At 34.0% G+C, this 22,734-nt stretch overlaps 1 protein-coding gene across 6 annotated transcripts in view; it reads left to right on the top strand.

Moving 5' to 3' along the window:
* RFX3 (regulatory factor X3) overlaps positions 1 to 22,734 on the top strand; it is a 339,201-nt gene that overhangs the window by 240,491 nt on the left and 75,976 nt on the right. For 5 of the 6 annotated variants that reach the window (XM_061425412.1, XM_061425410.1, XM_061425409.1 and 2 more), the window contains 3 exons: positions 4,176 to 4,250; positions 13,864 to 14,045; positions 18,218 to 18,337. In XM_061425412.1, coding sequence (XP_061281396.1) covers positions 4,176 to 4,250; positions 13,864 to 14,045; positions 18,218 to 18,337 — 377 coding nt within the window. The remainder of the gene's footprint in view (positions 1 to 4,175; positions 4,251 to 13,863; positions 14,046 to 18,217; positions 18,338 to 22,734) is intronic. The other variant, XM_061425414.1, reaches the window with a different exon arrangement.

Consider the following 22,734-nt stretch of genomic DNA (forward strand, 5'->3'; position numbering starts at 1 on the left):
TTGAGGTCAACCTTCCTGTTCCTTTTCACTGAAGGTGATTGACATTCCCCAACATTGATGCATCCTGATGTTTGAAATAAGATTAGCTCTAAAACAACTGTTTCCAGAATTACTTAAATAACTCTCTCTCTTAGAAGTAATGGTGATGACAAAATTAATGTCAACAATAAATAAAAGACTCAATACCTCTCCAAGTTTCTCTGCATTTGAACCTGAGATTTACCTTTATGACAGCATCAACTGCCCCTAAATGAAGCCTGTGCTCCAGCCAGTTTTGACTCCTTGTACCTAAGGTATGTGTGAGTGGGGCATCAATTTTACTGATGATGTTGTGGAGGAAAGAGCTGAGGGTAAAGGGTTACACACTGCAGAGTCCCTCAGAGCCCCTCTGCACCACCTGTCCTCCCCAGTCTGCCCATCATCTGCCAATGAACGTTCCCTTCCACTCTGCCCAGGTCCCAGTCTCCTCAAATCTCTCAACCCTCCAGCAGAGCACTTAAAGCCTGATGATAGCTCTGCAAAACAAGATGCCATCCTGTGATAAGGATTCTCCTGCGTGAAAAGGCAACAGGGAACCATAAATACCAATTATAAATAATGATGGGGAATTATAAATAATAGGCAAAATGCTTTTTTCTTGTTACATTTTTCTCTTTAAAAATATTTGCTGCTTTAGTAAAAGTACAATATTGATCTCTTTGAGCTCTGGAAAAGAGAATACAAACACTGTATTTACCGGACCTCAGACAGCATTTGACCCCTCTCCTGTGCTCTCTCATCCTCTTTTCTTAAGGGCTTGGTGTGACTTTTCTAAGTGTGTATCATGACACTGATTCTTGGGTGAATATCTTACTAGCCTCAAGTTACCCTGGGTGCTTGGAGACTCTCCACCTGTCCTTTGATTCTAAAAAGGCAACGTTAGCATTTCAGTGATTGGAAAAGAGTCTGCAGCCTGATATTTAGGTCACATTCTTAGTATGGAGAAACTTTTGCCCAAATGAGGGAAGCCCTGGTATTCTGTCTTTTGAGAATTCAGTGTTTGGTTGTGGGAACCGAGTCATTTACTTTACTTCTCCAGTTCCTAACTGGTGACACAAACCCAGACATTGTTTTGTCGTAGCAACTGGTGTTACCTTCCTCTCTTTCTTCACCCAATTTAGGCTTCACTCAGAGCAAAACTCATGGGTGTCCCTGCTGATGAAGTCTGGGTTTCCCTGAATAGTCTTCACTGTAAAATATTCTCAGCAAATGCTCAAACCAGATCTTTAGAATTATGCTCCGTAGTGCTTTGTCATGCAGCACACTGTAAAGCAGTCTTCTATCTTCCTGCTATTGTGTGGTCAGGAGGAAACCTGGCCTGTGCATGTAGGAAGCTCTCCACATTTCCTGAATTCTGACTCTTCAGACTTTGCCAGGCATTCTGTTGGGGTAGCATCTGAGGTTGGTCATCCCACACTTGTAACTCCTATAGCTGGAAAACTTTTCATTGATCTCTGTCACTTTTCTGACCGAAAGGGTGGTCAGTCTTCTAATATTTCAATGATGTTTCTAAACACAGTGTGAAATCCTCTTTTCCAGTTTCTGAAAATGTTTCTGCAGTAGCACTGGAGCAAGGGTTTCTCTCTCTGATAACTACCCTCAGAGTAGATTCCCATTCTCATAGGAATCCTGTTTTACCTGGTGAATCTGGAGGGTTTTAACTTGCCCCAAGTATTTATATATTACTAAGTATCTTTTTTTATCTTCCAGAAAAGACTTATTTTTCTAAGAATTTGTGTGCCCATTGTGGCTGGAATATCAGTTTCTTACCTGCTCTTTCACACAGGGAGTTTTAAGTCTCACCCACTCCATTAATCACACTTACAAGCCTGGCTTTCCAGGCCGAACATCTCATCTCAAATAGAGCATCCCACCATTTGATCTAAGAGTAGTTGCCATAGCTTCTTACCTGATTATGAGGCAGTAGTACAGGATCACCATGGACCAGTCTAAACCTCAAAGCAACACGTATCCTAGCATTAGATAATCGTGGAGAGAACGTGTGCACTATTAGACGCTCAGTCCTAGAATTGTTAAGAGACACAACTGGGCTATAACATACCTTAGTTCAGAGAACTTATTTTTATAAAAAAAGGAAAGGAAACAAGCTAAGCTATTAGTCCAAAGCTTAATTAGTTTAGGGAAGAAATGGAAAATGTTTGTTTACTGCACTCAATTTTTAATTGTCAAAAACAACAAATCCTTTAGTCATAAAGAAATGGAAATTGCTGTTAACAAGCAAATCTGAATGAGGATCTCTCCCACATTATTGCTCTGCTCTTACATTTTTGGTGATTTTTACCTTTCACCTAAACCTCTAAAATCACAGGAAACAGATTATTTTATTTTTAAATAGACTAAAATCTAATTTCAAATTTTCCATATTTAAACTTAAAAAAAAAAGTAGGCATTTTAGCAAATTAGAGTTTTGAGCAAATTCTTCCTAGAGGAGATTTACAGTCACTTAAGGATGGGACTCTTCAGCTATCTCTTGATACATGTTTTCTCTCTGAAAGTAGAAATACTTATTGATACCTTTTTAAGAGATGTAATACTGAGATTCTTTAGTTTTACAATTTAACATTTAGTAAATTTAGTAGAATTTACATTACTCTTTTTGGCTTGTACAGTATCATTTTCATCAGTTTATTTTCAAGTATAATGATGAAATACATTAACATTCCATCTGGCAAAGAGTATTTCAGAAGCCAGTTTACTTAAGTGTGTGACCTAAAAAAATTTAACAAAATAATAAATTGTGTTCTATCACCTTATGAATTCTTTTAATACATATTTAAGAGTATTTTTCTATAATTTCTAATCTAACATCCTTCTCTGTATTACATTTTATTAACTCTGAGAAAGAAGAACCAGTAACTTGGAGAAATAACATAAAATTAAAGCTACCAATTCCTAAGGAAACTAAATTTAATGTTGGCATAATTGAGACTGAACATTCTATCTATAAAGTATTCTACCATAAAGCAATTGGACACTTGGTGGGAAAAACAAGACTTTGCTCTGCTATGGATTTTGCCATCCTTTTTTTTTTTTTTGGATAGGAGTAGGCAGTATGTTAACATTTCAAGGCATCGTTAATTTCCATAGCTAGTGTAAAATATAACTTATCTATGTTTTAAAGCATGAAATATTTTTCTTAACTGCTTATATGAATATTGATTTGATCAGGTAGCAAAAATAAAAATAATGATTTCTTTCTTATATAGTGTGATTTTAAAATTTAACTTTCGCTAATGTTGTTAATAAAATCCAGTAATCAAATACAGGGTGTTTGGACCCTGATCTTACAGAAAATGCTGTAGTGCTAGGAGCTCAGAGATAGTTATCTTTAAATATGAAGGGATCAACAGCACATCTCATTTATTATTGGCACCTCCTGCTTAATTAAGGTGTTATGATCACTCATCATACACTGAGATTACACAGAATAAAATTGTTTCTGTGGTTGTCCCTTTTCTTTGTTGGCTCTGAATTATTTTCTCTTCTACATTCCATTTCTGCTATCATTTCTAATATCTCTGCCTCACCACCACATCTTAAAATATGATATAGGATCCATGCTTACGTCTAAATGTGTCATACTAATGATGCTCCACTTCCAAGTTTTAATACAGGGTTTAGAGAGAAATGGTTAGATTTAGTAACTTTTGAACATTAATAGGGTGTCTGCACATTTGCATTAAAATATTAATGTATGTAAAATACAAAATCTGTACTATTTTCCTTTTGTGACAGAATAGGGCAAATATTAAATACTTTTTAGGTGGGAGACTAGAGAGAGAGGTTACTATCTAACATCTTGAACTATGAAAGTCAAGAATGTTTTAACTAGCACAATCCACTGGGGTTCCTGCTCCTCAGGTCTCCCTTCTGATTATAATTGTGGAATATTCAAAAGGTTTACTTTTATGATTGAGCTTATTATTAGTGTGCCTGTTTTTATGTTATTCTCTGGGATTGGGGGGAGGAAGGGGGAAATACACATTTAGTGAGAGCTATTCATTAGCCACCATTGAAGGAGAAATTGAACTTTAAAGAATCTATCAAAAATTCTCTGGTGAGCCTTTTATTACTATCTTGTCTTGAGCCCTTTTTTTAATGACATCTATTATCAGATTGAAATGGCGATTGAGACGCTGCAAAAGTCTGACGGTCTGTCCACTCACAGAAGCTCTCTTCTCAACAGCCATGTAAGTTGCCTCTTCTTCATGTAAACTAATCTCTTGCTTGTTCTGCATGTGTTGCTTGCTTCTAAATGCTTGTTTTATTTATTTACTTATTTATTTTGCTTCTTAACCTTCCTTTCTCAGCTGCTTATGATCTCTATATCACTTAATGGCATTTTTGTACAGTGGACTAGCTAAAAATAGAGCCCACAATATACTACTTCATTAGGATTTTGTACTGTTTTGGTACAGATATAACACATCCAAGTTAATAACAAGCTGCCATGACTGATAAAAAGTGGCTGATGATTTAAATTTTGCTAGTGTGGTGTTTATTTAAAATGTTATGAAGCAAATGTTTGTAATCTGCATCTTCATGTCTGAGATGGCAAAATGGTTGTCTCTATTTGTATGTCCAGTAATATCCTTTAAGTGGAAAAAACATTAATGCCAAACCCAGTGATAAACTGTTTAAAATAATGTATTTAACAATGGGCAGGAAACAGCTCTCCAGAGGAGCTCAGATCCTAAGACTTAAATAAAAATAAGTCTGGGCCAAGAGAAGAAGTGAGGCTCTAAATAAGCCATAAACTGCTAATAATTGAGATAAAACAGTATTGTTGTTACTATTTCTTAAAGCTTTTAACCATTACCCAGATGCAGTATCACTATAACACTGGTGAGGATAAGAAAGTGATAACCATTTGTGAAACTATAAACATTCTCATTAAATGTTCAAATTATGGGGAATCAATGAAAATTGATTGCGAATTATTTTATCATGATTTCTGAATATTTGAGGAAGAGTAAATAGACCTAGACTTAAATCTGTCTAGACAGTTCTTCTGCTAAATTAGTATCAGTAACAGTATAATAAGAATTAGAGTTTTCCCTCCCAACCGACAATGAATTCTTAGAGATAAGTTATTTTTATTTTTATTTATTTATTTTTTTGAGATAAGTTATTTTTAATTCTTCCCCATATTTTATGATGGAACAGTCCAAAATTGGATCACACAAATGAAATAAAATATCATTTTTTTCAATAAACTTTACCTTATAGAAAATGTTTTCATTATGCTTTTTAAATATGTGGATTTTCAAACATTTAAATTTTATATTCCAACATAACACAAAATACTTCGTTATGTTCTTACATATTTGTTTTTAGATGAAGTAGTTTGTTTTTCTGTTTTTCCAAAGGGAGGTATCATGGCAAATAAAAACAGGTTAATGCACTTGGAGAATGACTACAATTTTGGTGAAAATTATAGATTATAAATTCTAAAGTAATATATATTTTGGCCCTTCTTTTGAAAGTTTAAGGAATATGATTTTCCCCTTTCTGAAAATTTGTATGCAGTATATAACTCTTTTATATCAATATGTTTCATAGGTATATTCCTGCTGTGTTGGCATGAATCTGTGGTTGTGTGTAAAGGCTGATTTACTATATACTATTAGAATGTTTGTTTTGGGGAGGGGGTGAGGACCACCTGGTGTTTTGTTATGAAAATGGCAAGTGTTGAAAGTGTTGTTTATTTTGGTCAAAAATGTGCAGAGGTATAAAATAAAATTCCTTAAGTTTCCAGTTACTTTTTTGAACTTTCAGACATCCTAGAATTTGTGCTTTGATATTCAATTCACATGTCATTTTCGTTTGAGATATATATTTTAATAAAATATGTGATATGCTTAATTTAATTTGAATTAATCAAATTAATTAGTCTTATGAATAACAATGTGGATATAAGAAAATTTTTTCTTGTATGTTTTGATTTTTAAACTTTTCAGATATTTTAAAATTGTTATTCTCTTACAAAATTCATGAAGCACTAATGTTAACGAATGTGTGTATTAAGCTGCATAAACAGTAGAGACATATTTTTTACTCTATGGCTTTATATTTTTTATCACATAGCATGGCAGCTCTCCCATACTGTTTACAACTGACAGAGGCCTTTCATTGTATAGAAAGATGGGCATAACTGTTGCTAATGCAGTGATAATCTTTCTCTAAATATCCTGATTCATTGTTACTACACCTCTGAGGTACAGTTACTTTTACTTGAAAATAACACATTTATAATCAAGTCTTTGGAAATAAAAATGATTCTTTAGATGGATATAAGTAGTGAAGAAGGAGTCAGTGTTTCTGGTGATGGTCAGGTTTTGTTTTTACCTGAACAGAAAAAAAAAAGGTCCTCCTGTCTTTCTGTCCTTGGAAAGTTAGTGATGCTCCTAATTTTTGTTATATATATCCAAGGAATAAGCTACTACATGCATTCCAGTTAATAATCACCTGGTGAGGGTATTTTAAATTGTTAAACTAATTGGTGATCTTCAGTTGTATAAAAAACATGTGTGAAGTGTTTTCTTTTTAATTTAAATATGGCTAACAATTTCAATGTTAATAAACTGGAAGTTACCTTTATCCCTTCCTATATATGACACAGAAATATTTGAGGTTTGTGGGATTCTTTGAAGTGGACATGAATTCAACTTTATGATGGTAGTTCCCTGACATCAGTGTCTACAAAGGACCGATTTCATTAGGCAAAACTTAGGAGAAATTTTCAATAAGTTGTGTTCCATACTCATTAGTCATGATTTTTGAGCTGAAAGTCATTGTCATTCTATTTTGCAACATGGAATAGAATAGATTTTCTATTTTCTCGTTATATATTTGATTATTTGCAATAATTCAGGAGTCTGTTATTAGAGTCAAATAAATAACCCCTGTCAGTATAATCCATCTTGATTGCTTCATTTTTCACCTCTCTTTCTACACATTTGAAGATGGAGTGAGGTATTACACTTTATATCCTTGTTCAGCATATTCTTAAGAATATTTTGTACTGCTGCTCTATTTTTATCATCATCATGCTGTTATCATGCAGGTCAAAATACATTTACAACTTGCCTTTTTCATATCCAACCTCACCAGTGACTGAGTACAGTTACATTGAATGCCATGTTCTATTAACATTATTAACATAATGGCACTTATTTCAGTAATAGCATCATACAGGCAGATGGTAAATATTTATTGACAAGTGAAAATTCTAAGACAGTAAAGATTGATATGTTTTGTCCCCTGATAACATCCCTGGTGCCTAGAACAGTGCCTGGTACCTAGTAGATTCTCACTAAATATTTGCTAAATGATTAAACATAGAAAACAAATAATGGATGGGAAAAGACCTTATCTTACCTTCAGTATTCTAAGTATCTTTGCCAATCATGTGTGCATTTATCTGGGGACTCATATGTGCATCCTTTGTTATGAAGTGTGCTTCGATTAGGTGTATGTGTGAGCCTTATTGATAGACAGGGTCTTTTCCCTGTATACCATTTGAATGAAAGAATGGCTGGTCTGTCATTTCTTCATGTGGAGCCTTTAGTTTATTTAAATATTTCTAAGTTTTTTGGCATGTTAAAATGTTATGGGTAAATGATGGGTGGTCTTCCTAAATGGAATTAGAATATCTTAATTCTCTTCATTGCAGATTTAAGTTTATTTTATATTCCTTCTCAGTTATAATTAATATAAATTGGTATTTAATGGTTATACTGTATCCAATTTGGGATACTCTGGATTATAAATTTAAATGCAGAAATGTTCTTAAGTTAATTGTCCCTAAATTTCATGTAACATTCTTCAGCTTGTACATCTAAAAAATTCCCTTTAAAATATATAAATAGCTTTAGGCATTTATTTTCACATATACCTTTCACAATTTAGCAAATAACTGTTTCATCAGTTTTGCATTTTAGCTATTGAAATATATTCAGCTCAAAGCAAAATGTTGTTTTATGCTCACTTTCCCTTGACTTGGCTGTGTTGTAAATATAAGTTATGATGAAAATAAGACCTGTCAAAATGCATATCATCAGTGAACTGAACTTAAAATGAATCCTAATGGATAATAATCCATCTGGGAAAAAATGCCAAATGTTACATTTAGATGTTAATTGGTGAATGCAATATGTATTTTTTTTTTAATTTGTCAATCAGTATTTCCCTTTGGGAAAAATAGGAACTGTTCATCTTCCTTAATCTACTCTGATTAATATAGATTAAATGCAAAGGTTGAAAGATGCAATTATCTTGGTTTCGACCCTTACATGAATTTGTTAGTTCATTAGTAGAATACTCAGGTTTTAAAGATAAAAGTTAAAAGTTCCTGTGGTATTTCATAGGCTTTCAAAATCATAAATATAAACAAATATTTTATTTTATTTTATTTTATTTTTTTTTATAAACAAATATTTTAAGACATTTTATGAAGGAGTAAAAGAAATAGCAATGGTTTATTTCTAAATTAGTAAATGTTAAGGATATTGAATTACTGTCTAAATATATTTTATTAAAGACAAACCCAAGGAAACAATGTATCTTATAACAGGCATTAACTTCCCTGGGGTAACACATGGAGTAAATGCCTTCAGGTTACATTTAACTGCCCAGTTTCTCTTATAATAAAAATTAGTCCCTTCTTAATACTGTTTTAGACACAAAGATCTGACTTAAAGTTTCGTCACTGTGTCAAAACTCAAAGGTTAAATGCTGGCATGTAGAATGTAGATTATACTCCTCAGCTAAATTTCAAAATCGTGTATGATAACTCCTAAACCAATTTCTGCTTACACAGTGAGTTTCTAGGAGCACTGCCCTTGTATGTACAGCTGCTGGCAGGCTTCCTTGCTGGAGCTTTCATGGCCACAGCAGAGCCACCTCTCATCCTTCAGGGCTTTTACCTCCACTTGACCTCCCCGTGCTCTTCCCACGAGATCTCCAGGCTTCTGGCAAGGAATAAGAGTTCCTCTTCCTGCAAACAGGGCACAGGGAACAAAGCCCAGCTTTGCTGCTATAAAACTTTATATATATCCACTAGAATATCCACCCTTGTGGAATTTTTCAAACCACTAATGATTTTGTGTACATAATATGTGTATAATTATGTATACACATATGGATGTGTGTGTACATACACAGACACACAAATACATATTACAAATAAACTCAGATTTTTGAAAACTGGACTAGAAATGAAAAATAATCATAAGAATGTAGAACTATATAATGAAAACAATGTTTGCAAAACAGCCAGTGCAAATTGAGTGACTTGCTTAAGCCACTTTAGAGGACCACATGGCCAATCCAATAAAAACTTAGTTTTCTCCAGGTTACTCACTGGGGGCTTGAGTAATATTATTTAGGCTTATGAGTATTTTAAGTCAACCTGTGCTGTAATTATCTTACTATTTCTGTGGAAGCTTTTCTTTGATTAAGAATGGCCTGATTAACATTTTTATATATGCAAACATATCTTTGGACTAAAAGTATTTTATGTTAAACTTTAATTTTGGCACAAGTTTTCACTTTTACAAAAGGCAATTTATGTTAGTACCATTCAAATATTTTATTATGGATTTGTTTTCAAATTATTTTATAGATTTTAAAAATTTATTTAAAAGACAATTCTCTTGATCATGAGATAGTAATAAACTCTCATTTTTAGATATTTATCTTTACTTTTAAGTAACTAAATATTGCAAGGAGACTAGTAAGCTATTAAGGCAGGTTTATGAAATTTTAATTTGTATCTGATTAAATAAATTATTTTCATTTACTTTATATCTTATTAAAAGTATTTTACATCAGATCTGTTGTTATTATTTGTATACTTTTGGTTATAAAGTTCACATTTAAAAATTGATTATTTTTCCATTTCTGAAAAAGTCCTTTAAACCAACACTTCCTATACAGATATATGTTCTGTTCATTAGCAAAGGGGTAAATATTTGATTTTTTATTGATTTTTATTTTTTGATAAATAATTGTGTCATTTTGGCTTTGACAATATGCATTATTATATGAGGACACACACATATATACATATAACCATATCTTTGACATTTTTAACTTTGACATTTTACTGGCATTGTATGTTTCATGCTTGTGGATGTGGGTACTTCATTAGTTCAGTTGCAAAATATTACTGTTTTTCAAAAAATACCTATAGTTTTTAACACATTTGCCCTTTTGTAGTATTTTCTTTATATTTCTTGATCTCAAGGAATTTAAGTCCTTGTAGAATATTCCTTTATATATATTCTGTATTTTGATACTCTTTATTTACTTTATATCCTTTATAGATTTAGAATACCAATGGAAGGCTCTGTCTAGTACATGTACACAAAACAAGAGTCATTACTTTTGTGCAATAGGATAGCAACTAGAGCTGTCCTAACACTATTAAGTGCAGAGACAATGTTTTCCAATCCCAGTTATCTTACTGAAGCATGTGGATAAAATATGTGAAACAGGTTTAATTTGCCATGTTTTATGTGTTGTGTCCATCAGTTGTGCTCATAATCAATGAAGTCTTAAAAATTTAAAAAGGAGTGCTAAAGAGAGGTACTGACCCACTGTTATAGGCAGAATACTAAGTTGAGCTTTAATAACTGAATATCCCAATCAATTTGCCTCTTCTCTTTACCCTAAATGAATATGTATATGTGAACTTTTTGTATGTGTCATGTAGAATATTCAGGAGTCATGTGTGAATGCCTCCAGAAAAGTTGTTTACTGACAGTAAGGTTACAAATGATTCATATCAAAAAAAATTCTTAATTTTTTGACCATTATAAAAACAAATGCTTATTTTGTATAATCTTTAAAAAAATGTTTAGGGGATTATTGTATATGTTCAGAGGCAATAGGTATATTTAAATGTATTGATGTGCACATGTGCTTCATAGAGAACTTAAAGGCTTCCTGACCAGAACATTAATTTTTATTTTTTTTAACGTACTCTGCTCTGTCCTTTAGGCTTAGTGGCTTATTTTCTAAGCCAACATCAATTTGGGTTTAATGACATAAGTTTTAGTTACATATAAATATCATGTATGACTATTTGAAATGGTTCTGGAATATTGTCTTGGTTAAAGGAAAAAATTTTTAAACCTTTTTTTTTTAGTTTTATTGGATTATATTTGATTTACAATGTTGAGTTAGTTACAGGTGTACAGCAAAGTGACTCACTTGTACATACATATATATTCATTCTTTTTTTTTTAATTAATTTTATTTTATTTTTAAACTTTACATAATTGTATTAGTTTTGCCAAATATCAAAATGAATCCATCACAGGTATACATGTGCTAATGGTCTTTTTTATTAAGATTCTGAAAGTGTAGGTTTGAAGTTTGATCACAAATCTTTATGTAAGCAAAATGGAGAGGTGCTTTAGTTTATTTGACTGTCCATATTATCACTTTTAGTATGTGATTGTGAATTACCGGAGGACAGGGGGAGGTCACATTCGTTTTTGCATCTGGTAGGCACCTAGCACATTGCCTGGCTAATAGTTGATGCTAATAAAGGGATTCTTTTACTTCCATAACTTATGTTTAACTTGAATTGCATGTAGAATATCAGCTTTTTATCACACTTCATACGTATGTCATGGAAATTTGGTTTAGACAAGTAATATGTGATATATATGCTACTTTTGTAGCAATAATAACTGATATGTGAGTCATTAGGGAAATGTGTTGGAAACTATATCAGGCCCTGAGACAATTCATGTATGGCCTTAAGAAAGTTATTTATACCTATTTCAATTCTCTTTCTGTAAATAAGGGCTTCCCAGGTGGCACAGTGATAAAGAATCCACCTGCCAATGCAGGAGATGCAAGAGACCTGGGTTTGACAGTCCATGGGGTCGCGAAAGAGTCAGACATGACTGAGCATGCATACACATTTGTAAATAAATAATGAACAGATTGATGATTTAATTTTACTAACATTGAAACTCGGTAATGCCTAGATTTGATTTTTCTAAAAATTTCTTGCACATACTGTACTTTCAAGATGATTTTTTAAAAATACACACAGGACAACATAAAACTTTATTTTCTTAATTTATTTTTTAATTGGAGGAAAATTGTTTTACCATGTTGCGTTGGCTTATGCCGTACAACAACTCAAATCAGCCATAATTATGCAGACATCCCCTTCCTCTTGAGCCTCCCTCCCCTTCCTGAATCCCACCCCTCTAGGTTATCAAAGGGTGCTACGCTGGGCTCTCTGTGTTCTATAGCAACTTCTCACCAGCTGTATTACACATGGTAGTGTATATGTGTAGATGCTGTGTTCTCCATTCCTTTCACTCTTTCCTTCCCTCACCGTGTCCACAGGACCATTCTCGACATCTACGTCTCCATTCTTTCCCTGCAGATAGGCTCATCAATACCATTTTTCTAGATTCCATATGTCTGTGTTAATAGACAGTATCTGTTTTCCTCCTTCTGGCTTCACTCTGTGTAACAGGCACTAGGTACATCCACCTCATTAGAACTGACTCAAATTAGTTCATTTTTATGGCTGAGTAATACTACTCATATATATATAGTAATACTACTATATATATATGAAAACTTCTTTATCCATTCATCTCTAGATGGACATCTAGGTTGCTTCCGTGTCCTGGCTATTGTAAATAAGTGCTGCAATGAACACTGGGGCACATGTGTCTTTTATTTTTTATTTTTATTTTTTAGAATTGTGGCTTTCTCAGGGTATATGCCCAGTAGTGGGATTCCTGGGTCATATGATAGATTTATTCCTAGTTTTTTAAGGAATCTCCATACTGTTCTCCATAATGGCTATATCTGTTTACATTCCCAGCATTGATATAAGAGGGTTCCCTTTTCTCCACATCCTCTCCAGCATTTATTGTTTGTAGATTTTTTTTATTATGGCCATTCTGACAGGTGTCAGGTGATAACCTCATTGTAGTTTTGATTTGCATTTTTCTAATCATTTGTGATGTTGAGCATCTTTTCATGTGTTGTTGGCCACCCATAAAACTTTAAAATGTGCACTACAGACTGAGAAAACATTGCTTTACCAACTACCATTGTAGTGTGTCTTCCAAAATTATGAAAAAAATATAGAGAATCTCAAATGATTGTAAAAAGTGATCCCTTTTTGTAACACATAATTTTTTAAAATCAGTGCCTAGCGAGTTTCTTTCTGGGGAAGAAAAGACTGAAAATTTTCCTTACTGCTTGTAGAATTTGTCCCAGTAGATAAAGCTGTTATTGTATTATCTTGTGTAAGTAAATTAGATAAGTAAATTAGAATTCTATAAAAATGAATAGAGCCTTAATATAAAAATTTATACAAGGCAGACTGCTGATTATGTGTTGTAACAAACCAGCACTGAAGACATATTATGCACCATGCTGCCAGGCTTGGTAATATGTTTATTTCTGTAGCAATTACAAATTATATTTATAAGCAGTTAATGGGATTATTTGAATTCCTTGAAGAGGTTTTTATCTCCAAAATAGGAATCAATACAAGGAAAACTAGTATGTCTGTATAGGTGCTTGAATGTTTGAAGGAATGGACATGGTCTGAGGTCAATAAATGCTGGTCAGCTATCTAAACTTTCAAGAGTTTTCACATTCAGATTACACAGGCCTCCAAATTGCAACAGTTTCCTGTCATATGGTTTGAGGAAGATCTATGTATTTCTCTGTGTTGTAGTTGCAGTGTCTTAGAGGCATTTTGGTGAATGATTCGGTTTCTCTGTGTTTACCCTGTCTTGTTTACACTAGCTCCAGTGGCTGTTGGACAATTACGAGACAGCAGAAGGAGTGAGCCTTCCCAGAAGCACTCTGTACAACCACTACCTACGACACTGTCAGGAACACAAACTGGATCCAGTCAATGCTGCTTCTTTTGGAAAACTAATAAGGTCAATTTTTATGGGGCTACGAACCAGGAGATTGGGAACTAGGTTAGTACTAAAAGATAATATAAACTAATCTCTCTTTTTTAAACTATAGTCATTCAGTAGATTGTTTGGGCAAAAGTATTTGATTACAGATAATACATTATGAAAAAAATTTTAAATTAGCTCAGTTTATGAAAATCCTCAGGAAAAGGGAAGGTCATCATTATTCACTGAAAACTGACAATACAGAATGATGTCTTGTCCTAAACATCCAAGTAGCAAAGCTTTGAGAAAAACTGATTCTCAAATCACATAGAAATGAACAGACCAATGCAGGACACCCTGGTTTGATCCCTGGGTCGGGAAGATCCACTGGAGAAGGGGTAGCGCAACCGACTCCAATATTCTTGCCTGGAGAATTCCATTGGCAGAGGAGCCTGGTGGGCTATAGTGCGTGGAGCTGCAAAGAGTCACACACAACTGAGTGACTAACACTTTCACTTTTCAAGCTATTAATGGAAAATTTATATATGATGCTTTAAAAATCAACATATACCAACTTTCTTCTCTTTTGGAAAATAAATGTACTAAAGATGAGGAATAAAGTGACATAGTAAGTGGAAAACCATGTATCTCTTGATTTGCAAGATTACATTGAAAGATCTTTATAAATAACTTCTATTTGCATAGAGTAAGAAATTAAAGCTGAGTTATTTGTGTCACTTTTGGAGGCCAATTAAAAATTATTTGGTGAACTTACAAGTTTTGGATGTTTGAAGCTCTCAGTTAATGACATTGTCCTTTATAACCTTTTATTAGCTTTTTTAAAACTCTTGATTTTGAAGCCATGCATTTATGGAAGCAAAAATTTTGTATGGTTCCACTGCAAGGAAATCAATAATGTGAGGAAGACTCTTAGAGTTTCTCTGTTTCCTTCTTTTGGAAATACATATGAGTATTTTTATTAGTCAAAATATGGTGAAAATAACACTTAAAACTGCAGAGCTTAATTTTACTGCTATAATTTTTTACAAATTATCATAATATATTTTGACTAGCTGAGCAGAGTCTTATGCATGCTTCTGATTTCTTATATCTTATGAAATCTATATTTAAAAGTATAAATGTAAAGATGCTATACAATATATATAAGATGATATACCTTTAATGAATGATAAGTCACGGCCCTATAGTATTCTAGCAAAGAGTTTTTAATAATCTTAATAAAATAAACAGAGCCTTTGTAATTGACTTCAATGTAAATTTATATAGAAAAAAGGAATGTGACAGTTTTATGAGGATTATAAGGTCTGTATGTATTCAGAGTGTGAATTATTCCTTTCTGTTGCATTTTAAGTGATTGTACAGCTTTCAGATTGCAGAAGCTTCTGTTCTCTTGTAAATGTATTTTCTTCTATCTATGCTTCAAAAGAATACTGTATTTTAAACTGAAGAATATGATTATTTGTTCAGAGTAAAAGAACTAGCTTCCTATCACTTGAAAAAGTCTTTTTGTTTTGCTAGTATTTTTTTTCCTGGAACCGCAAAAATCATTATTTGGGGACCTAATCTACTATATCCTAGCTGATGGATCGGTAGTTATGCATACTGTGCCAATATTTTGAATCTCTGGGCTTTATTCAGCATTCTAATAGCTGTATTGTTGTGCCTCTTTTGTTACTGAAAGGGATTTCAATGAATCCTATTTTGAGGCTCCATTCAAGCTTTGAAAGGCATCTTTAAAATAGAAGAGGACAAAATTGGGGTTGTTTGGGTTTGCGAATGAGTGGAATCCATACTCTAGGCTCATAAGTACATATTGCAATATTGCAGCTTTTACTTTCTATGTTCTTTTCTTCCCCTTCGCACTATATAACAGTTGTGTCTCCTGTTCCTTTTAAAATTGTATGTACTGTTTGAAATTAGAGATGGAAAACAAAGCCTAGAAGAATAAGGAGAAAAGAAATCCTATGGAGAAAGTTTAAACAAATACTGTGTTATGAAGATAGCAGGACTGTAATGTGGAAAAGCTGACAATGGTAGGGGTGAAGTACCAGGGACTCTTTCTACCGTGGAAACAGTTTTAGCATTCATTTTCTATGCCTAACCCAGGGAACAGAAAGAAAATCAGTATAAATCATGAGGCAGACCAACTCAGATACTTTTTTTTCTCGAAGCAAACCATATGTGAATTGTTACTTGCGGCTGCTAAGTCGCTTCAGTCGTGTCCAACTCTGTGCGACCCCATAGACGGAAGCCCACCAGGCTCCCCGTCCCTGGGGTTCTCCAGGCAAGAACACTGGAGTGGGTTGCCATTTCCTTCTCCAATGCGTGAAGTGAAAAGTGAAAGGAAACTCGCTCAGTTGTGTCCAACTCTTTGCGACCCCATGGACTGCAGCCTACCAGGCCCCTCTATCAATGGGATTTTCCAGACAAGAGTACTGGAGTAGGGTGCCTTTGCCTTCTCTGAATTGTTACTTATCCGTCAATAAAATTATCTGGTGAATTCATTCAAACCAGAACCAGACTGGTTCTCAAGTTTCTGGAGCTAAGTAAAAGATGAGTAAAGTCATCATGTTTCTGCTGCTGCTGCTGCTAAGTCGCTACAGTCGTGTCCGACTCTGTGCGACCCCATAGACGGCAGCCCACCAGGCTCCCCCGTCTCCAGGCAAGAGCACTGGAGTAGGTTGCCATTTCCTTCTCCAACACCGTGTTTCTAAACAAAGGCAAATCAAAGGGTAGCTTTTGTTACATCCCATCTCCAAATTAAGTTAAAACAAGACCACAGAACATACTGATATCCCCATCTCCAGTGGCACAGAAAGAACTACCTCCCCACCAACACACCCAAAGTGCTGATTTATAGGAAACTGAAGAAAAACTACTGATAGATACTTCATGTATTTTGGGGTCTCACAAGAGCGATGTCATTTTACTTTGTAACTTTGTCATTGGTTTTTCCCTCTTGTTCTGCCCTTTGTGGAGGAGAACAGGGCTAACTGAGTTTGTAGTGTTTGTTTGTTTGTTTTTGTATTTTACTCTATTTGGCAGAGGATGTTGGAGAAAAAAATCTAATGTCTGCAAATGGAAGGCATTAAGTTTTCCTACTGGTTTATTTTGCTATAGCTGTGTACGTATTCAAATACCTATACCGATAACTATGTAGGTATTCAAATTGGTAGTCTACTTTTTTAGACTACCAATATTATTTATATTATAAAAATTTAATGTATTTTCAAATATATAGGGTTCATCTAATGTATGTTCTTGAAGCTTGGAAGTAAAATTTTGTTTTATTTTTATATAAAATATTGAATCCACACTCGCATTTTTTTTTTTTGTAAATGAAGAAAAAATTGGAAAGAGTACTGATGGCTTGCTATATATAGACTTGTGAAAAACTACTATTTTCTATTTGCAAAAATTTACATATTTAAAATGTTATTTTTGAAAGAATTTGCAAATTTCATTCAGGGTAAAACTTCGTCGTTTCTAATAACAAATATGGTCTTTCTCATGAACATGAGGAAATTGTGACAATTTTTTTAATCCAGGTGGAAATTTGCCATTTTCACAGAGAAATTTCTCCATATCTGTTGTGACATATCTTATTCAGCCTGCAAAACTGATATGAATCCATAAAAACAGAGACTAATAAAATATGTTTTGAAATCAGTAGGATTAAATGCTTGCTTTTTTAGGTTTCAAAATATTAAATAATAGACTTCACAACATTTTGTGTCAATGAAGTTATCTTAATCACCCCTGCAATAATAGAACTAGAAAAATACAGGACTTCTCCAAGACAGTAGAATTAATATTTTTTTCCTCTTTGTTCTGCATAACTACTTTATAGTAAATTCTTAGTGTGCAGCCCTTTACCCTGTTAGTGAATATCCTGTTAATATAATTTTCTAAATTATAGCTAAAATATAAATTTGAAAACAAAATTAATTTAAATCAAACAAATGGACTGTGACTAATATTTAAGCAAAAGTTTATAAGGAAAGATTTTCCTTAGGGCCTTGAACTAATTGATTCAGAATCTTCTTTTGATTCTTCAAATGTAGCCACCATAAAAATATATAGGTATCCAGAACAGGTAAATCATAGATATATAACATTAAGTTTGCCTTTACCTAATTTTTCCAAATATGAAATTAAATGGAATCCTATATGATTGATATTGACTTGACTGACTTTTTTGTGTCTCTATTTGCTGTTCTCTTATGAAGAGGAAACTCCAAGTACCACTACTATGGGATTCGTGTCAAGCCTGATTCCCCTCTTAATCGCCTCCAAGAAGATATGCAGTATATGGCTATGAGACAACAACCCATGCAACAGAAACAAAGGTAGACTTTGGGATTGTCATTGACATATCAAAGTTATGGGTTTCTTTAGCTGTTTCATTTTTTTTTTCTGAACGAGTAGAACAAATACCTAAGTGTGCAAAAATGTCACTATTGTTGATATGCTTTCACTGCAGACAGTTCTCAAATATGATTTAGAATTTCATTCATTCTGTTTTCCAAATCTTTTAAAAACTACTCATCAAACAGCCTGTTTGGTCCCTTTAAATAAACGTGACATCCCAAACTATTCCAGTAAGGAGTCTAAACACATGCTATAAGAAGCATCTGGAGAAATTTGTTAGTATTCATGAGCTTCTTGTTAATCTGCACGTTTTTAAGTCATTCTTTTTGACAGTATAAATTCTTGCAGAATGTTTGGGACTTCTTGCATTCTCTTTGACTCCAACTTTCATAAATGTAGAATTGTAAATATTAGGGCTTTAAGATATCTCAAGCATTCATGAATGGATGGGTGGATGATGAATGATGAATAAATAGAGTTATAGATCTTAGAATTGAAAAATAGATCAGTGTAGTCTGCCTCCTCAGCCTTGTGGCAGTCAAAGCACTAAAACCTCTGGTTTAGTGTTTGTTTTTTTTTTTTCTCAGATAAGTCCCAGAGAGGTTAAATGATTTGCACAAGCATGTAAAGTTGCTACGTAGCCAAAGGCCTTCTGTCTCATGTGACTTATATCACAGTTTGGAGTAAAATGAAAAATCTTTCCTTCTTTACTAATATAGCTCAGTCATGGCAGTTGTTTCAGTTTTTGTTTTCAGTTGAGCATGCAATATTTGATAGGGAAAAGAAGGACTGCACATAAGTAGTCTGATGGTCTACGTCAATCTGCTTGATCCATTGATCTGGGATAGTGAGTCATCTTGGCAAGACCTCCTCTGCATCATACTAGCGTAACCAAATGCATTAGTTCTAAGTCACTGCTGGAGAAAAAGGATACCATTCAGTGTGCTCATGCTCAGTCATGTCCAACTTTTTTGTGACCCCCATGGATTGCAGCCCACCAGGCTCCTCTGTCCATGGAATTTTCCAGGTAAGAATAATGGAGTAGATTGCCATTTCCTCCTCCATGGGATCTTCTGACCCAGGGATTGAACCTGCGTCTTTTTCATTGGCAGGCGATTCTTTACCACTGTTGGACCTGGAAAGGCCATACCACGCAGTAGCCCTTCATCTATTTGGTAACTGAGCACTGGTTGCATCCCTACCATGTGCTAGGTCCTGAGTGCAGAGATAAGACACAGTTCTTACCTTTGAGGAGTTAAGAAATTAGATGACCGGGTCATGGGAATTTTTTTTTTAAGGTAACGCAGCCTGTGTGCATGCTGTCACTAGTCCTGTCTGACTCTTTTCGACTCTATGGACTATAGCTCTCCAGGCTCCTCTGTCCATGAGAGTCTCCAGGCAAGAATACTGGCGTGGGTTGCCCTGGCCTCCTCCAGGGTATCTTCCTGACCCAGGGATTGAACCCATGTATCTTACGTCTCCTGCATTGGTTGACAGGTACTTTACCACTACTGCCACCTGGGAAGCCCTTAATGCAGCCTAAGAAATGCTAAAACAAAGCTTTGATCAAGGAACTATTGGAATACTTTGCCAAACTGTTTGAGCAAAGTCATGGAAAGGCAGGATTGGGAAGTTTCACAGAGACGGTGCTATTTGAGTAGGGAATTAGAGGGATCAGAATAAGAGAGGAACATTTAGGCAGAGGGAATAATGTAAACACATATACCACTGAGGCATAAAGTCCATGACATCTCTGGTGAATACACTCTGATATGGTGAGGTTGATATTGCAGGAGGAGAACTGAGAAGATTGGGTCCTTTAGGGTTAAGATTAGACTTGAGTGAGAGATGGGATTTTAAAAGTAGTTTGGATCACAGATGAAGGGATTTGGTTGTATATGGAGTTAATGACTTTGTGCTTAGAAACTGTCAAGACTTCAAAGACTTGCTTCCAAACAAAGCAGTAACATATTCAGATTTTGTCTGAAGAGATTACTTTTTGATTTGGGGCAAGACATATTTAGTGGGAGGAGACTGCAGGTAAAGGTGCTTGTTAATACAGATATAATTTCTAGTGCAAGTATTCAAGACTGAAGAGTCAGATCAAGATTGGCTATTAAATAAATTATGTTTCACAGATTCTCAAACTTAGTTTTGAAATTACTGATTGCTGTTTTTTGAGGTATAGTCAATGAAATCTATTAAGAAGAGTTCTAAGGAAGAAACATAAAACAGTCCCTTTTATATTTGGAAACAGAGTTTGTGTGAGTTGGAATAAACTGTTTTTTGTCTTGATTTACAATTACTGTTTCCACCTGTTAGTGACAACGCTTATAGCTTTTACTTTCTGGTATAGTGTCTGCACTCATGCATAGCAGCACTTCACATTGGAGATGTTGGTGCAATAAAGAAAGAAAAGATCAGTTCAAAAATAACATATATTCAAGCTTAAATACGAACAATGCCGTGGTAAATTGCACCTAAGATAGCTGAAGCTTACTTTATCCAGTGATTTCACTGCAAGTTTTCATGGAAACGGAAGCCTTCAAGGAACATTCTTTTTACAAAGCCTGGGTTAGGAAACCAAAACCAAAGAGTTATAAAGGTCTCCTTATGAAACAGATTTCAGAGCTATAAAGTTTAATGAGCTATGAAAACCCTGCAATCCAAGTACTGCTTTTAGAATTAGATATAATATGGTTTTTAGAAGTGATATACAATTCTCAGTGATATTCATAGTTCATAAGACTTTAGTTTCTTACAGTGTTTGCTTTCTTATGAAATAAGAACATTAGAGAACCAAAGAAGTACTGAAACTTCCTTTAATTTGTTGTTGTTATTTGTTAATGGTACAAGTTTTGGATTATGGACAGTTTCTCTTGGCACAGTGTCTTGGATAATTGCGCCTATTATCAACTTCACCAACCCCTCATTGGGATTAGGAGGACAGAGGGAAATGCTTTTTTTTTTTTTTTTAAGTATCTCTGAAGGGTTATATCATTGGCAACATTGATGGGCCTTAAGTGAAGCCAGTTACCCCACTGAGAGGAAACACTCGTACAGAAGAGGAAAAGTGTCTCTTCCTGAGTCTAAATGCAAGGGTTAAAGTATTTGTTGAACACAGTGAAAAAAGAACTTATTGTATCATTTGCTTTATAGCTTATAAAATAAGATGGTTCCAAAATTCAAATGAGTCTACTGAATGTATTAAATTTCACATAAGAAGAGACTGCCATTCATCCTGGTAAAGTACAAGGGACATTTGAAAAGTTTAAAATAGTTTATAGCATCTACTAGTATTTAATATTTTAGAATATTCAAGTTGTTTAAATACATTAGAGGTTTTTTATGAATCTCTATGTGCATATCTTCCATAGTGTAAATGTATGTGCTTCACCTGCTCCTATAAGAAAATTCAAGTATAAATAGTAATTATTTTATCAAAAGAAATCATTTTTTGGAGTTCAGTTTGTGCATTTTTTTTTCTCATTAGTTTGGAATCACTGTAGCTATAGCATTTATAATGATTTTTGTTTTGCATAGCTTTGTAATTTTTAGAACTCCTTTACATATGGTATCTAATCTGAAGATCTGATAGGGGAGTAGAGGAAATTTCCACTAGTAGAGGAAATTTCCACTTATCTGCAAATCAAATTCCCAGCAACACCACCATATGGGAACATAGCCATGAGTCTGGAAATAAATGGAAACAGCTTCTGATTGAAAAACAGATGTCACAGAGCCCATAGATTAGCTTAATTGAAAAGATGAAGCCATCCTCAAGTCATTTACCTAAAATAAAGGAGCAGATTAGAGCCCACTTGATTCATAGGCAATCGTGAGATATAACAGCTGGCAAGAGGAAATAAAAGTAGACAAGTGTCTTTGATTCCCTTTTGGGTTATTCAAGCCCAGCAATCTGTGCACATTCCATGGAGGAACACATAGACCTAGGCACTCCAGTAGGCCCTTTAAGTAGCACTATAGTGACTAAAATCTAGTGATAACTATTTGGCATATTGATGGCATTATAGGTAATCAAAAAGAGGTTAAGTACTCTGATTAAGGAAGCAGGAGAACGTGTAATAATTGGGTAATTTTTAAGACCTTCCTTTTGAAAATATTTCACATGAAAATAACTTCTGCACTTAAATGAGGTAATCTTCAGTTTCCAAAGAATTTCACTCATGGACTAATTTGCTTACTCTAATATAGACAATAAATAAATTAGGTTAGTGTAGAGCAAAAAGGAAGTGAATAATTTTCAGCTATATGATCTAAATAAAAATCTTTGCTGCAGTTTCTTTTTAATATTTAAAAGACGCACATAGAGAGTGTTGGCACATATATTCTTCCAAATTCTAGTAGCAAAAGT

The sequence above is a fragment of the Bos javanicus genome, chromosome 8 (genome assembly GCF_032452875.1).
Source record: "Bos javanicus breed banteng chromosome 8, ARS-OSU_banteng_1.0, whole genome shotgun sequence".
NCBI lineage: Eukaryota > Metazoa > Chordata > Mammalia > Artiodactyla > Bovidae > Bos > Bos javanicus.